The 15,513-nt window shown below is 43.5% G+C and overlaps 1 protein-coding gene across 1 annotated transcript in view; it reads left to right on the top strand.

The window, feature by feature from the left end:
• LOC127580269 (ATP-binding cassette sub-family C member 9-like) overlaps window positions 1-15,513 on the top strand; it is a 146,220-nt gene that overhangs the window by 88,174 nt on the left and 42,533 nt on the right. The window contains 3 exon segments of the mRNA XM_052033447.1: window positions 508-607; window positions 3,683-3,906; window positions 8,001-8,158. Coding sequence (XP_051889407.1) covers window positions 508-607; window positions 3,683-3,906; window positions 8,001-8,158 — 482 coding nt within the window.

Raw genomic sequence — 15,513 nt, 5'->3', positions numbered from 1 at the left:
GGAAGAAAAGAAGAGGCATGGTTTGGGGAGGGGGGTTGTGGGGGGAAAGGGGTGTGGGGATTACTTAAAGTGGGAGAATTCAGTGTTCATGCCGTTAGGCTGCAAGGTTCCAAGATGGAAAATGAGGTGCTGTTCCTCCAGTTTGCGCTTGGAATTCTCCTGGCAGCATCCCAGTGTTTTTCATCTAGATTCCAGCATCTGCAGTCCTTTGTTTCTCTAGGACCACTTATAATGCTATGGAAATATAAAGCCGGAGAGGTGTAGAGTAAGTGCTCAATACAATATTGCCCTCTAACAGTATTGTTTAGTTTTAAAAGTATTCCTCAAAAAATTTAATGTTTGGGAATAGAACAGAAGGCAGCTGGGAAAATATCATGGAATAATTTAATCATGCATGTGCAAAATGCCCATAACCTTTTAATTCAGGCAGCTTTAGTGTGAATCCTGACATGTAATGTGACATTATTTTAATTGAATTCAACAAAACCCTTTTCTATGTTTGTTCAGGAAACTGAAGGTGAAAGCCAGACAATTCTTGAAAGGAAAACCTTGCGGAGAGCGATGTATTCTCGAGAAGCCAAAGCTCAAATGGATGATGAAGATGAAGGTTAGAGTTTTAGTCCTCAGTAGTTGCTTGCTACTGCATAGTGTCACTCCTTTCTGGTCCAGAGCTATTGGAAAAGGAGGGTTAAGGTACAACAAATAATCTGCTGGAGCAACTCAGTGGGTCGAGCAGCATCTGTGGGAGGAAAAGAATTGTCGACATTTCAGCTTGAAGCCCTGAATTGGGTGGTATAAAGAGGAGAAGGGGAGGGGCGAGAAAGGATTCTGAGGCAATTGGTGGACTGAGGAGGGGTGTAAGATGATGGGCAGGTAGTGCCAGGTAGAGGAGGGGAGTAGGGATGGAGTTGGGAGACAGTGACAGGTGGATGATAGATGCAGGCAGACAAACAGAGAGAGGAAAAGGGGAAAAAAACAGGTAGAACAAGGTTGGGGAGAGGGGAAGGTGAAGGTTGGAGAGTGCCACTGGAGGGAGATAAGCAGGAACACAAAGAGCTACCAATGCTGGACTCTGATAAGTAAAAGAGATGAGAATGGGAACCATTAGGGGAGAGGTGTACAGCAGGTGGAACCAGATGTGGGGAGTGGGTGAGGGGGGGGCACCTATGTGGATGGATCCAGGAGGGGAAAGGGGACGAAGATGAGTGAAGAGGGGCTGCAGGGTGTGTGAGAAAGGGGGACAAGAATGAGCGGACCAGAGGAGGATCAGGAGAATGGGGGGGGGGGGGGGGAGGAAAAAAAAGGGGGTTACCTAAAATTGGAAAACTCAATGTTCATGCCATTAGGTTGTAGACGACCCAGGCGGAATAGTGGCTCTGCTATTTAATCAATGACATCTTTCTGTGCTATTCCATGAGGTGGGCACCATTTGACCTTCCTTGGCAATAATTTGGGTGCCTTCTTGGCCCTGAAATAGGGGCATTTAGAGTGACCACCAGCCCCATCCTCCCCCACCACCTTCACTAACTGCAGGTCCTGTCTATCCTCATCTGCACTGATGCAAACCAGTTTTGGCCAAGTGCAGGCGGAGATCTGAGGGGAAATTCTCCAACCTGCTCGCTGTCCCATGTCTCATCTGCACCTCTGGATCAGGCAAAGAGCAGACCACCTACAATGGCCAGGATTTGAGTAGAGCCAAGATCTACTAAAATTCTAGCACATTCCTTACCAGCAACCATCTGCTAGTTCGGTGGGAAGAGAATGTTCCTGTTGTATCCCACCACGTCCACCAGCTACCCCACCAACAGCACCTCACCCACTTGCTAGGGTCATGTTTCTTTAAGAGCTGCAGGAATGCTTTAGGAATTCCAACTAGGATGACTTTGTAAAGCGATAGCAGAACTTTCACTAGCAAAGACTTCGTGAAACATCTGTAAAGGTCCCAATATAAGCCCTAAATCTTTCATAACCAAAAGTAACCAATCCAAGGGTGTACAAGGACACAAGAAAATTGCAGGAGTAGGCCACTGGGCCCCTCAAACCCTCCCTACCATTCAATATGATCATTGCTGATCCATGCTGGCCTCAACTCCTCTTCTGTGCCAGTTCCCCATCACCCTCAATTCCTCAATGTTTCAAGTATTGATCTTTCTCCACCTTAAGTATATCTCATGATCTGGCCTCCACCATTCTCGGGGGCAGAGAATTCCAGAGATTCACTACCCTTTGGGAGAAGAAATTTCTACACACCTCAGTTGTAAATGCCCAGCCCCTTATTTTGTAGCTGTGTCCCCTTGCTTGTGACTCTCCCACTATTGGAAACATCTCAACATCAACCCTGTCAAGTCCCCTTGGGATCTTATTTGGTTGATTAAGATCACCCCTCATTCTCCTAAACTCTAAAAGTTAATTTACCTGTAGTTTCTTCCCAGTTTATCAGATTCTTTATCCTTGTACCCCTATGTGCTCTCCAGCTGAAGATACGTTAGAAGATTAGTGTCTGAACCAATTATCAATGACATGGAATTAATAGACCTTTGTTAAAGCTTGCCAACCATTATCAATTAACTGGTACTGTCTGCAGTGAGGAAAACCCAGACAAAAGACTACATCAATGTTTATATTACACTGTTACCTTTGATCAATAATGTCCATTTGGAAAGTTAGTTTTCTATTGGATTAATGCCACCAAGCTAATCATGGAATTATGGATTTATAGAATGATTACAATGGAAGAAGGCCAAAGAAGGGAAGTCATAGGAGTGGGGTTGCACCATGCTGCTCTCAAATTGCTCATGAAGTTTAAAGACACGTCTTTTATCAGCTGGTGTTCTCTTGAATAGACAATGGCATATGGCTTTGTACATTTAAGGAGAGATAGAGGCTGTAAGACATGAAGACTTAAACTCTCTTTCCTCTAAGAAGCCGTGGTTGCTGGGGGTCAGCTGAAATCTTCAAGACTGAAACTGGTAGGTGTATGTAGGATACTGGCTTTAAGGGTCATGAAGCAAAGGCAGCCAGATAGAGTAGCAGTCAGCTCAGCCACAATCCACCTTCAATCCAGAACAGGTTTATTTCCACCTGTTTCAGGGCAGCACAGTAGTGTAGCGGTTAGCGCGACGCTATTACAGTGCCAGCGATCGGGGTTCGATTCCTGTCGCTGTCTGTAAGAAGTTTGTACGTTCTCCCGTGTCTGCGTGGGTTTCCGACAGGTGCTCCGGTTTCCTCCCACATGCTAAAGACGTAGGGGTAGGTTAATTTGGGGTTTAAAATGGGCGGCGCGTACTCGTTGGGCAGGAAGGACCTGTTACCACGCTGTAAAATAAAATTTAACAAAAAAAAAGGTTTAAGTGGCTTTTGTTTCTACACTTTGATATAAAAGGCATTCACAAGACAATTGGCTTTTGAAAACGTTATTGTGTACAGTTTTATACATATGCAATTTTAAAACCATATTAAATTCTCTTTCTGCATTATCATAAAGGAAATCTATTATAAATGAAACATTATCAAATAATCTGTTTGTGGCTATGTATCAGTTCACATTTTCAGCTTATTGGAAGCATTCCTTCACTTCCATGTACTTATGTGCAAAGTACTACTCAATGTGAAGTTAATCATTTATATTCAAGGTGTGATATCAGCTAAAGTAAATGTTGTTTCTTTCATACTCCGAGTATAGAAGAAGATGAAGAAGATGATGAAGAAGATAACATGTCTACAGTGATGAGGCTTCGGACAAAAATGCCTTGGCGAGCTTTCTGGAGATACCTGACCTCAGGAGGGTTCCTTCTGCTCTTCTTGCTCATAATTTCCAAGTTACTAAAACATTCTGTCATGGTGGCCATTGACTTTTGGCTGGCAAAATGGACATCTGTGCACATGAGCCAACCACCGTCAGATAAGGTAGGAGCTTTCTCTCCAAGTGGCTGGAGTTGCATTAAGTAAAAACTACTCAGCTGAGATTGATATATTTTAGTAAGGAAAGGGTAATCAAAAGAGAGAACAGGTGTTCTCATGATACTGTGCTGTAAGAATGACTCACGACGAGTGTGTTACTTGGGAAACAAGAGATTAACATGGACCCCAACATAGCATTCACCTGAAATGAAAATGCTAACAGTAACTTGCATTTATTTGATATCAGAGGAATTGGGGGAGATGGGGGACAGTATGGAGATGTAAGTAAATGGAATTGATGCAGAGGTTCATCTATTATCTTATTGAAAGGTAGAATAACTTTGAGGGACAGAATGGCCTACTCTGATGCTTTTTCTTATGTTATTGCATATTTAGGTTGGCTTCCAATTTGCTGTCCAAGCATAAAGCTAGTATTGTATAATGCAAAGCCCCATAATAGGACTTGAGTAGCTTCACACCTCAGAGGCAATATGAAAAAAATATAACCCCGTGTATTACATTCAGAAAAGCGTCCTGAGGCATAACGAACAGCAGGGGGATATGGACACTGGGTCAAAGAAGGAGCAGTGAGGAAGACTTTGTCGAAAGCTTGGTCCGAGAGGTGGCTTTTCAGAGGAATGTTTAAGATTAATGATGTTTCTATTCTTCCTTCAAATGAGGGTGTTCATAAACCATAGATCTGGAGAATCTTAACGGAGAATTATTTAACAGAAAGAATGGGAAGAGGTAAAATGGGGTAATCGTAAAGGTGCAGGACTGAAGGGGCCAGTGCCTCATGTATACAGGTTATCAAAAGTAGCAGGAGCATGTTAAGATCCTTGTTTTGTCTTAACTGTAAAGGCGTAGATTAGAAAAATGAGGAAGTTTGTGACAGTTTTATAAATTACTTGTTAGGCTTCAGAGGAAGTATTTATTTTCAGACATCGCACTATAGGGATGATGCCAAGGTCTTGGGGAGGGTGCAGAGACTATTTATTAGTATGTCGCCATAGTATGTCACCAGGGATGAATGACTTCGGTTATGTAGGGAGACTAGAGAATCTGGAGTGGTGCTCCTTGGACCAGAGGAGATTGAGTGGAGATGTGGCTGAGATGTTCAAAGTCATAAACAGTTTTGATAGAATAAATAAGGGGAAATTTTTTCCAATGGCAGAAGGTTAGTAACTTAAGATCAGTAGAAGAACTAGTGGTAACATTAAGGAAAATAGTCTTTAACACTGCTTTGTTGTGAACTGTATTCTATTACCTGACACAGGGGAGGAAATAGATTTAATAGTATAAAACTACGAAGAAAGTTGACACCATATGGGATGAAGCCATCTGTTTGATTGGTACCCTATCCACTGTCCTAAGCATTCATTCCCTCCTCTACCAGCATAAAGTGGCTGCACTGTGGACCATTTAATCTCTTGGACTACTCCAGTAACATCTCCCAAATGTGTGACTCTGTCACGAAGAAGAACAGCAGGTGTATGGGAACAACACGACTTGCTGTCAAACACTTCCTATTTTTGAAATTTCTCATCAGATCATCATCATTGGTTCCAAGTGCTGGAACTCCTTACCAAATGACACTGAAATTCTTCACCTAAAGGAATGCAGAGATTCAAGAAGATGAATCATCACCACCTTCTCAGCAGCAATTAAGGATGTGCAATAAATGCTAGCCTTGCCAATGATGCCCTCATCTTCAAAACAGGTTAATACCTAACTGCTTCAGTGAGAACTGATAATATTTTTTCCAATCTCATTTGGTTGTGGCATCTCCCAAAGCACAAAATGACTGCTTTGATTTCTCCAACACAGTAATGTCCAGACATCAAAAAGCATTTCATTAGTTCTAAGGCACATTGACTGTGCTGTCTAACGGAAGTCATTGCTGTACTCATCCAGTGTTCGTGGGGAGCGGTGGTCCCAGATTCAGCAGAGAGATACTGCTCATGTCATTTGCTGCAAGGATATTTGCAGCAAAAAAAAGTATTCAACAGCCACGGCCAATGACTGCATGGATCTACCAGACTCCCTTCTCTTCCCTTTCAGTAGACTGCACTGCTGACTAATGTTACACCATAATCTCTGTAATGTCTGACCCTGGTTAAAGGGCAGTGGGAGATGGATGGGAGTACATGGTGATTGCAAAGATCCTCAAGGTACTGTTTTAAAGAAAAATAGGGAAGTTATCACTGGTATCCTGAAAAATATTTGTTCCTTAATCAACGTCATTAATGGCTTCCCAACCATTTCCAAGTAAAGTTTATCAGATTTTCTTTTCTCTATATTAACCCTTGCTTTTAGTTGATGTTAAATTACAATTAGCTCTAATTTTACACATACAACAGTTGTGTTACCTTGTGCGACTAAATATCCCGATCATTATTTAGTTATCTTGTTAAACTGAATATTAGGCAGGGCACGCAGCAACAACGCAACATGTAGCTTGCAACCTTCCCAAATTAAATCTTGACAAAAGTGTGGGTGTGAGAAAGTTGGATGCAATCATGTTGCATTGAATTGAGTTTCATCCACTTCTGACCATTTAGTACCAAGCAGTTTCTGCACCAGAGAGCGAAATGGTCAAGAAACTTGCAGAGACTGTGCCCCTCCCTAGTCTTGAAGTGCGGTCAGTGGGCCTGGTGCCTTATAGTGGCAACCACTAGCATAGCTGGCTCAGTAACTGGCTGCATATTAATGTAGATTGTAAACTGAGATGATCTCCCAGAAAATGCTTGATCACCTTTAGGATCAGCATGAAATTTCCCATTTCTTTTCCTTGCTGAGGTGCAAAGTTTCCTTCCTGGTCAGTTGCCTCTCCGTTGGACTGTGCGAGTGGGATGATGATGTGTGCGGAGGTTGCACCAGCATCCAGAAGGACGTGACTGACGACCAATTGTACTTTTGCAAGCCCTTTCTGTATGATCTTAACAAATGTACAGCTTGTTTCCATCCAGTCAATGGTGAAGTTCCCACGTGATGCCAGATTCTGTTTAAACTTCTGGAAGTTATCGGGATAATGTTCAGCTGTTTGTCTTCCTCTACATAGTGTACCTGTGAGAATCTAAAGCTAAGCACCATGAATCCAGTTGAGTAAAGCAGCTTCTCGTGAGTTCCGAGAGTGGTGAGAATGTGGAATTCACATTCCCAAGGAGTTGCAGGAGTGTAGATGTGTGTCACAACAACTTAGATCAGCACAGAGAGGAGAAATAAAAAGCAGGATATGTTACTGGAATGGGAGGAATCTCCTGTGGAGTACATACTGGCGTGGGCTTGTTGGGCTGAATGGCTTGTGTCTGCATTGTAACACAGGAACGTAGAAAATAGGAGCAGAACTCGGCCACTCAGCCCTTTGAGCCTATTCCACCATTCAACATGATCATGGCTGATCATCTGAGTTCAGCTGTCTCCCCATGTCCTGGGATCCCATTAGCTCTGAGAACATATCGACTGCTTTGAGAGAAGGAATTTCTCCTCATCTCAGTCTTAAGTGACTTACCCCCTTGTCCTTTGATTGTGACCCCAGTCCTGGATTCCCCAACCATCAGGAACATCCCCCCTGCATCTAATCTATCCAGTCCTGTTAGAATTTTGTAGGTTTCTATGAGATATCCTTTCAATCTTCAAAACTCTAGTGAACATAATTGATCTAATATCTTTTCATACATCGATTCTACCTCTCAGGAATCAGTCTGGAGATTCTGACTGCAGTGTGTAAATGCAGTATAATTTATAATGTGAGATTAATGCCTGCAGTATTGAAAGAAGGGGGAATAAAAATTTATTTATAAATTTGGTATTTTGTGACTGGGTGAGACTCATTTTAGAAGAACTTTTTGATGCTTTTACTGTGTGTGAATATTTACTCAGTACAAATCATATCTTCTGTTTTATTAGAAATATTATGGATTTCTGCTCTTTAAAAATTTTTTATGAACAATCTAGAACTTTTAGATTTTGATGTTGCGATTTGAAACTCATTTATTTTGCTGGATAATGTTGTCTAATCAGGTTAATTTCCCCAAGAGTCCAAATAGCTTTGTGGGTGCTCTCTTTAAGGACGTTGACCCTCTGTCTATTCTCCTTAGGCTGAGCAGAATTGCTACAAAATGTGGTATAGCATCCTGTGTAGTGTTGGCATCATGCTGTGTCTCATCACGTCTCTGACTGTGGAGTGGATGGGGCTAACAGCAGCCAAAAACCTCCACCGTAATCTCCTAAACAAGATCATCCTAGCACCAGTGAGGTAAGCTGCAATAAATTCTTGAAGTATATTAATGAAACAGAATTAATGGAGCAGTAATAACAATAACATATTTATATGGCACCCTAATGTAGTGAGATGTCTCAAACACTTCAGGGGATTATTATCTGGCAACACTTATTCAAATGTCTCCAAGCCATATAAGGAAATGTTAAGGCAGATCAAGGAGGTTGGCTTTAGTGTGTTAATGAAAGAGAGAGAGAGAAACAGAATTTTAAAGAATGAATTTCAGAAGTTAGGGCCAGGCTGTTTAGAGGCATGATTGGTGAAAGAAACGAGAGATGCCCACGATGCTGTGCCGAATTAATTAAGCTAGTGATGCCTAATTACACTAATCCTTGATGCCTGCACATGGTCCATATCCCTCCTTTTTCTGCATATTCATGTACCTATCAAAGAGCTTCTTAAGCATCTCTGTCATATCTGCCTCCACCACCACCCCTAGCACCCACTACTTTCTGTGTAAAAAAAAACTTGCCCTGCACATTACCTTTGAACTTTCCCCCTCCCACCTTAAATACATGCCCTCTAGTATTAGACATTTTGACCCTGGGATAAAGGTACCGGCTGTTTCTCTATTATGCCTCTCATACTTTTATAAACTTCTATCAGGTTTCCCCTCAGCCACCGCCCCTCTAGAGAAAACAACCCAAGTTTGTCCAACCTCTCCTTATCGCGCCTGCCCTCTAATCCAGGCAGCATCCTGGTAAACCTCTTCTGCAGCCTGTCCAAAGCCTCCATACCCTTCCTGTAATGGGGCAACCAGGAAACTAAACTGAGAGCAGTGTCTGGGCCGTTGTTACCACGTTTATTAATCTGCGACCCACCTTTAAAAATCTGTGCTTTCTTTTGTAATTATGAGGAGGTTAAGGACTATAATTTTTACCAGTCCTTGCTCCTTCCTACCTCTGAGCCTGCTGATTCCTTCCCAATCCAATCTGCCAATGTTTTCCTGCCGTCTCTAAGGTTGTATAGGCCCACTCCAGTAACGCTGGAAACTCGTGCGGGTTGGCACAAGAACACTCTACTGACAGGGGTGAAATGAAGAAATAAGTCATGACATTTCTGACTCTACTCCCACTGTTACTCCCCAGGAAGGTTGAAGGTGAATGAGATTGGTCTGCTCTGGAAGTTTTCCCAAATGATTTGTCACATCCCTGAGAAATGGGTCAAAGTGCTTCACATTCAGCAAATTGTCTTAGAACATAGAATATAGAACTGTACAACCAAGGAGCAGCCCCTTCGGCCCACCATGTCTGTGCCGACCATGCCAATCTAAACTAATCCCATCTGTCTGCACATGGTCGGTATCCCTCTATTCCCTGCCTGTTCACATGTCTCTCTTATTGCCTCTTAGACGTTGTTATCATATCTGCTTCTACAGCCTCCTCTAGCAGCACATTCCAGGCACCTACCACTGTCTGTGTAAAAAAAAACTTGCCTAGGAAAGCTGCATTAAATTTTGCTCCTCTCACCTTAAATCTGAGCCCTCCAGTATTTGACCATTCCACCCTGGGAAAAAGACTCTGTCTACCCTATCTATGCCTCTCATAATTTTTTATATTTCTATCAGGTCAACCCACAATCCCTGACACTCCAGAGTAAACCATCCAAGTCTGTCCAACCTCTCCTTATAGCTAATACACCCTATTCCAGTCAACATCCTGGTGAACCTCTTCGGACTCCTCTCCAAAGCCTCTTATAGTGTGGTGATCAAAACTGCACACAATACTCCAAATGTGGCCTGAATAATGTTTTATACAGCTGCAACATGACTCTTTTAGTGAGTGCCCTGACTGATGAAGGCAAGCATGCCATACATGTTCTTTACCACCCTATCTACTTGTTTTGCCATTTTCAAGGAACTATGGACTAGCAACCCAAGATCCCTCTGTACATCAATGCTCCTAGGTCCTCCCAAATTGCAACGCCTCACATTTGTCTGGATTGAACTCCATTTGGCATTCATCTGCCCATATTTCCAACTGGTCTATATCCAGCAGTAACCTTTGACAACCTTCCTCGCAATCCACAACTTCACCAATTTTCGTGTCGTCTGCAAACATACTAGTCAGACCATCTACATTTTCGTACAAATTGCTGATATATATTACAAACAACAGAGGTTAGCACTGATCCCCGTGGAACATCACTGGTCATAGACCTCCAGTCAGAAAAGCACCCTTCTACCACTACCTTCTGTGACCAAGCCAACTTTGGATCCCATTTACCGACTCAGTCAGTCTCGAAGTGATGAGAAAAGGACAATAAAAAGTAAGTTTGTTGGGTAATTCCATACTGGGAAGGAATGAGGGCGAGGAAAATGGGAGCTCCCTCTGCTCACCTTCAGATATTTAACTTCCACGTGAAGAGCTATAACAGGCAGGTAGACCTCAGCTCCTCTTCTCCTCTAATGAATGACAACTCTGCTGGAGACCCAATCTACCCTCGACCACCTAGCCCAGGGAAGTTTGCATTCTCTGTCTTGCTCATTAAATGGTAAAATGGTGGTGATGCAGCAGCTTAGAGATCCTAGACTAACAATCCAGCAACCCAAGCACCAATACCACCAAGGCAGCTGTGGCATTTAATTTCAGTGAATAACCTGGAATTTCAGGAAAAAGAAACTAGTCTTGTAATTGTCATAAAAAACATCTGGTTCACTAACATCATTCAAGGGAGGAAGTCCATCATTCCTCTATCATTCCTACCTGGTCTGGCCAGTATGTGACTTCAGGCCCATTCCATTTTGTTGACTCTTAAATATTCTCTGAAATGACGGAACAAACTATTCAATTGTATTATTATTGCCACGTTGAAACAGAAAAAGAATTAAAGATTAAGAAGATATCTTTATTAGTCACATGTACATCAAAATACACAGTGAAATGCACCTTTTTAACTAGTGTTCTGGGGGCAGCCCGCAAGTGTCGCCACGCTTCTGGCGCCAACATAGCATGCCCACAACTTTCTAACCCCATTACATCTTTGGAATGTGGGAGGATAACCGGAGCACCAGAGGAAACCCACGCAGACATGGGGAGAACGTACAAACTCCTTACAGACAGTGGCTGGAATTGAACCCGGGGTCGCTGGCGCTTTAAAACGTTACGCTAACTGCTACACTACCGTGCTGGTACCCGACATCGAATGCAGGCGTGGCAAAGTGCAACTCGGTCCTATTGACCTTACAAGTCTCCTCGCAAGGGTCTGGGGACTGCTGTTAATTGGGAGAGCGGTCCACAGACTGGCCCAGGCAACAGCGTGATATAGTCCGTAATCACTTGAATCTTACCTTGCAGACAAGGTACCAGCCTCCTCCATCGCACTCCCTGGGTGCGCTCTGTCCCACCAACAGGACAAGGCCACCTGAGGTGGCAGCACAGTGGTGTACAGGCAAAATGGAGTAGGCCAAAGAGCTCTATATTCATCCCAGGCGGTCTCCTCTATCCAATGATGCAGCACTTCTCTGAAACACTGGAAGGGCCGCTGAAATTAGCAAGGGCACAGAATCTACTGTGGGGGGTTCAGTGTCCGATACCAAGACTAGCAATGGTAGCAGTACCACTGAGCGAGCTGGCTGGGACTGAGGACAGAGCTGCCAGATTAGGTCTGTGGCAGAAAGTGAAGGACAAAACCTAACTGATATCATCCTTGCCAATCGAGCTGTGGCAGATAAGATCTCTTTATTAGTCACATGTACATCGAAATACACAGTGAAATACACCTTTTGCATAGAGTGTTCTGGGGGCAGCCCGCATGTGTCGCCACGCTTCCAGCGCCAACAGCGCATGCTCACAACTTCCTAACCAGTACGTCTTTGAATGTGGGAGGAAACCGGAGCACCCAGAGGAAACCAACACAGGCACAGGAGAAACGTACAAATCCTTACAGACAGTAGCCGGAATTGAACCCCGGTCGCTGGCACTGTAAAACGTTACGCTGACCGCTACACTACCCATGCCTGCCCATAGATGATAGCATCAGCAAAGGTGACCACTGCACTCTCCTCTGATGACAAAATTGTGTTTACACACTGAGGTCCTGGTGTGTGGGACTAGAATCAAGTTAAATAGAATAGATTCAGAACAGATTTGGCTGACGAATCCCCAGGGCCTGATAATCTACATCCCAGAGCACTAAAGGAAGTACTTCCATTGGGGGTCATTGTCCAAAATTCTTTGGACTCCATAGCATGACTCATAGATTGAAGGGTGGCAAAGGTAAACTCACTATTTTAATAAAAAAGAGAAGGGGGAAAAGATGGGGAATTACAAACCAGTGAACCTAGCCTCAATACTGGGGTAAATTCTTAATGATGCACTTGCACTGGAAAGCATTGGCAGGAATGAAAAAAAGATAGGGCTTTGGTGAGATCCTGTCTGGACTCTCATTGTCTGAGAAAGGATGTTCTTGGCATGCAGAGAGAACAGAGAAGGTTCACTGGGATGGCAGGACTGAAGTGCGAGGAGAGATTGGGTCAATTAGACACTGTTCTCTGGAGTAGAGAACAATGAGAGAGGATCTCAGAAGCCCATCAAATTCTAACTGAACTAGACAAACTAGACACAGGACGATGTTCTTGATGGCTGGGGAGTCAGAACTGTGGTTCAGAGCCTCAGGATGGCTGGTATGCTATTTAGAAAAGAGAAATATCCTCGTCAGAGTGTTATAAACTTGTGGAATACTCTACCGCAGAGACTAAATCATTAAATATAATTCAAGAAGGAAGTAGCTATATTTCTTAATGCTGAAGGGATCATGGTATATAGGAGGAAAGCAGGAACTGGGTACTGAAGTGGATAGAACAGTACAGCACAGGAACAGGCCCTTCAGCCCACGATGTTGTGCTGAACTAATTGAACTAGTAATTGGTCACGATAGACCGATCGGTCTACTCCTGCTCCTGTTTTCTCTTTTTCTAGATTTACATCTCTACCAAAGTGAGTATTTCCTCACTAATTTGGAACATTTGCAGGAAGTTAACAAAATCAAACCTCTTGCTCAGTCCAGTTGCTGATTTTGCAGAACACACTGGACTAATTTTCAAGATCATCCGCCACTGCAGATCCAGGCCAAGATTTGTGAGGTTTAGAATGACGTCCAAGAACCTGTCAGTTTTATAAACCTCCGAGCCTCATACAATCATTTTAAAATAGAAATTACGTCAAGATCTCTACAGTGAAAACAATTTTCCATCCTCTTTGCACTTAAACATATTCCATGAACTTATCCACTGTCTCAGAATGTCTATGAGTTCACTTCTTACTTAACAAAACCATATTATTTTTCACTTATTTAAACTCAATGGGCACTGGTGCCATTGCCAACCACTAATTGCCCTTGAGTAGGTGGTGGTGAACTGGTACAGTCTGTGTGGTGAAGGTACTGAGATGTGAGAAGGGAAGTCCAGAATTTTGATCCAGCAGTATTAGAGGAGGTGTGCTTTACTTCCCCGTCAGGCTGATGTGTGATGTGGAGTGGAGGTGGCCCACAGCCCTGCTTGTGTTGTCTTTGCAGGAGGTGAAGCTTATGGCTTTTGGAGGTAGCATTGAAAAATACGTGGCAAGATGTTGCAATGCCTCTTGTACATATTGAAAGGATATTTTGCTGGTGATGGAGGGAGAGAAACATTTAAGGTGGTGGGTCAAGTGGATTGCTTTTCCCTGCTTGGTGTTTTGCTCCTGAGTATTGCATTCATCTTGGCAAATGGAAGATGTTTAATCCCACTCCTGTGTCTTGTAGGTGCTGTGGAGGCTTTGAGGAGTCAGGCAGCAATTCATGTATTCCAGAACACCCAGCACTGGTCCTGCTCTTGTAACCACATTATTAAAGTGGCTGGGGCCTGTCTAGTCAGGCTGCTGGTGCTGGCGAATTCTACCATGGTTACATCACTGAATGTCAAGAAGTTGCTAGGCTCTCTTTTGCTTGATACTGTCATTGCCTGATACTTGTGTGGCACACATGCCTTTTGCCCTCATCATTCCGTTGTCTGAATGTTGTCTGTGACTTGCTCCCCCATATGTTCTGCTTCATTGCCTGGGAGGTTATGATTCAAACCTAAACACCATTCAGTTATCGATGAATATCCCCAGTTGTGAGTTTGTGATGGAAGGGTCTAACACTCTACCCTCAGGAACTGCTGCAGGGAAGACCAGAGGCTGAGGCGGCTGGTATCTTGTAATCGTGGCCATCTTTCTTTGTGATGTTTCCAGCCATCAGAGCACCATGGTGTTAATGCAGCTTCAATTTGATAGGGTTCCTGGAGGTTGCAACTGGTCAAATACATGGTATTTTGGGGCAGTGACACTCAACTGCTGAAATTTAGCTCTTTTGTCCATGTTAGGACCAAGGCTACAGAGTCCTGGGCCACTGTGTCTATGGGGTGACTCAAGGATAAATGATATCCTAGAGTTATCGGGACTGGCCTGAGATTGATACAGGAAAAATTGTGTCCATTATGGGGCAGCCAACTTTTCATTTTAGCTCAAGGACATCCATGCAATACAGGGGTCCAGCAGTCTGTGGCAGTCACCTGAATTAACATAGCAGTGGTCCAAAGACATGCATGGATTGGGCACAGGACACACCACAGCTATGTTGGAGCTGTGTTATGGAAGGGGATGATGCATACTAATTTCGAAGTCATTGAATATATTTCTAGCTCCAGCAGACCACGACCTCAATTTGTCAAGTTATTTCCTGAAAAAGAATACAATGGTCATAAAGGGTGACTTAAATTTTAATTGCTTTGGACAGATTCTTCTGAATGGGCACAACAGCTGCCTCACAGTTCCAGTGACCTGGGTTCGCTCTTGACCTCGGGTGCTGTCTGTATGGAGTTTGCACGTTCTCCCAGTGGCTGTGTGGGTTTCCCCTGAGTGCTTTAGGTTCCCCTCAAAGTTATGCTGGTGGGTTAATTGGTTACTCCTCAGTGAGGGGAAATGGCAAAAGGAATCAAAAACGTGAAGCTGATGGGCATGTGCGAGGGAGAATAAGTTGCAGCGATACAGGGAGAGGGGAATGCGCCGGATGGGATTGCTCTTCCAGGAGTAATGAATCAAATGGTCTCTTCCTGTGTTGTAATAAGTAAGTAATGATGACAGCACGTTGTTTTATCTTTCCCATTTAAATCAATAGCCATAACATTTGGGAAACTTGTAAAACTGGCTGTCTGCTTATTATCACCCATTTCACACCATCGAAACCTACCCTTGCACATGTGAACTGCCAGCGCATTTCCAGGAGTCTACAGAGCCTGCCCACATATCCTTTGTGTTTAAAACTATTCAAGGTGGAAAGGAACCCCAGAAATTAAATAGAGTATAAATCTTTCA

Source organism: Pristis pectinata, chromosome 19, assembly GCF_009764475.1.
Source record: "Pristis pectinata isolate sPriPec2 chromosome 19, sPriPec2.1.pri, whole genome shotgun sequence".
Taxonomy (NCBI): domain Eukaryota; kingdom Metazoa; phylum Chordata; class Chondrichthyes; order Rhinopristiformes; family Pristidae; genus Pristis; species Pristis pectinata.
The sequence above is the reverse complement of the archived record's forward strand: the minus strand, read 5'-3'. Positions and strand labels throughout refer to the sequence as shown.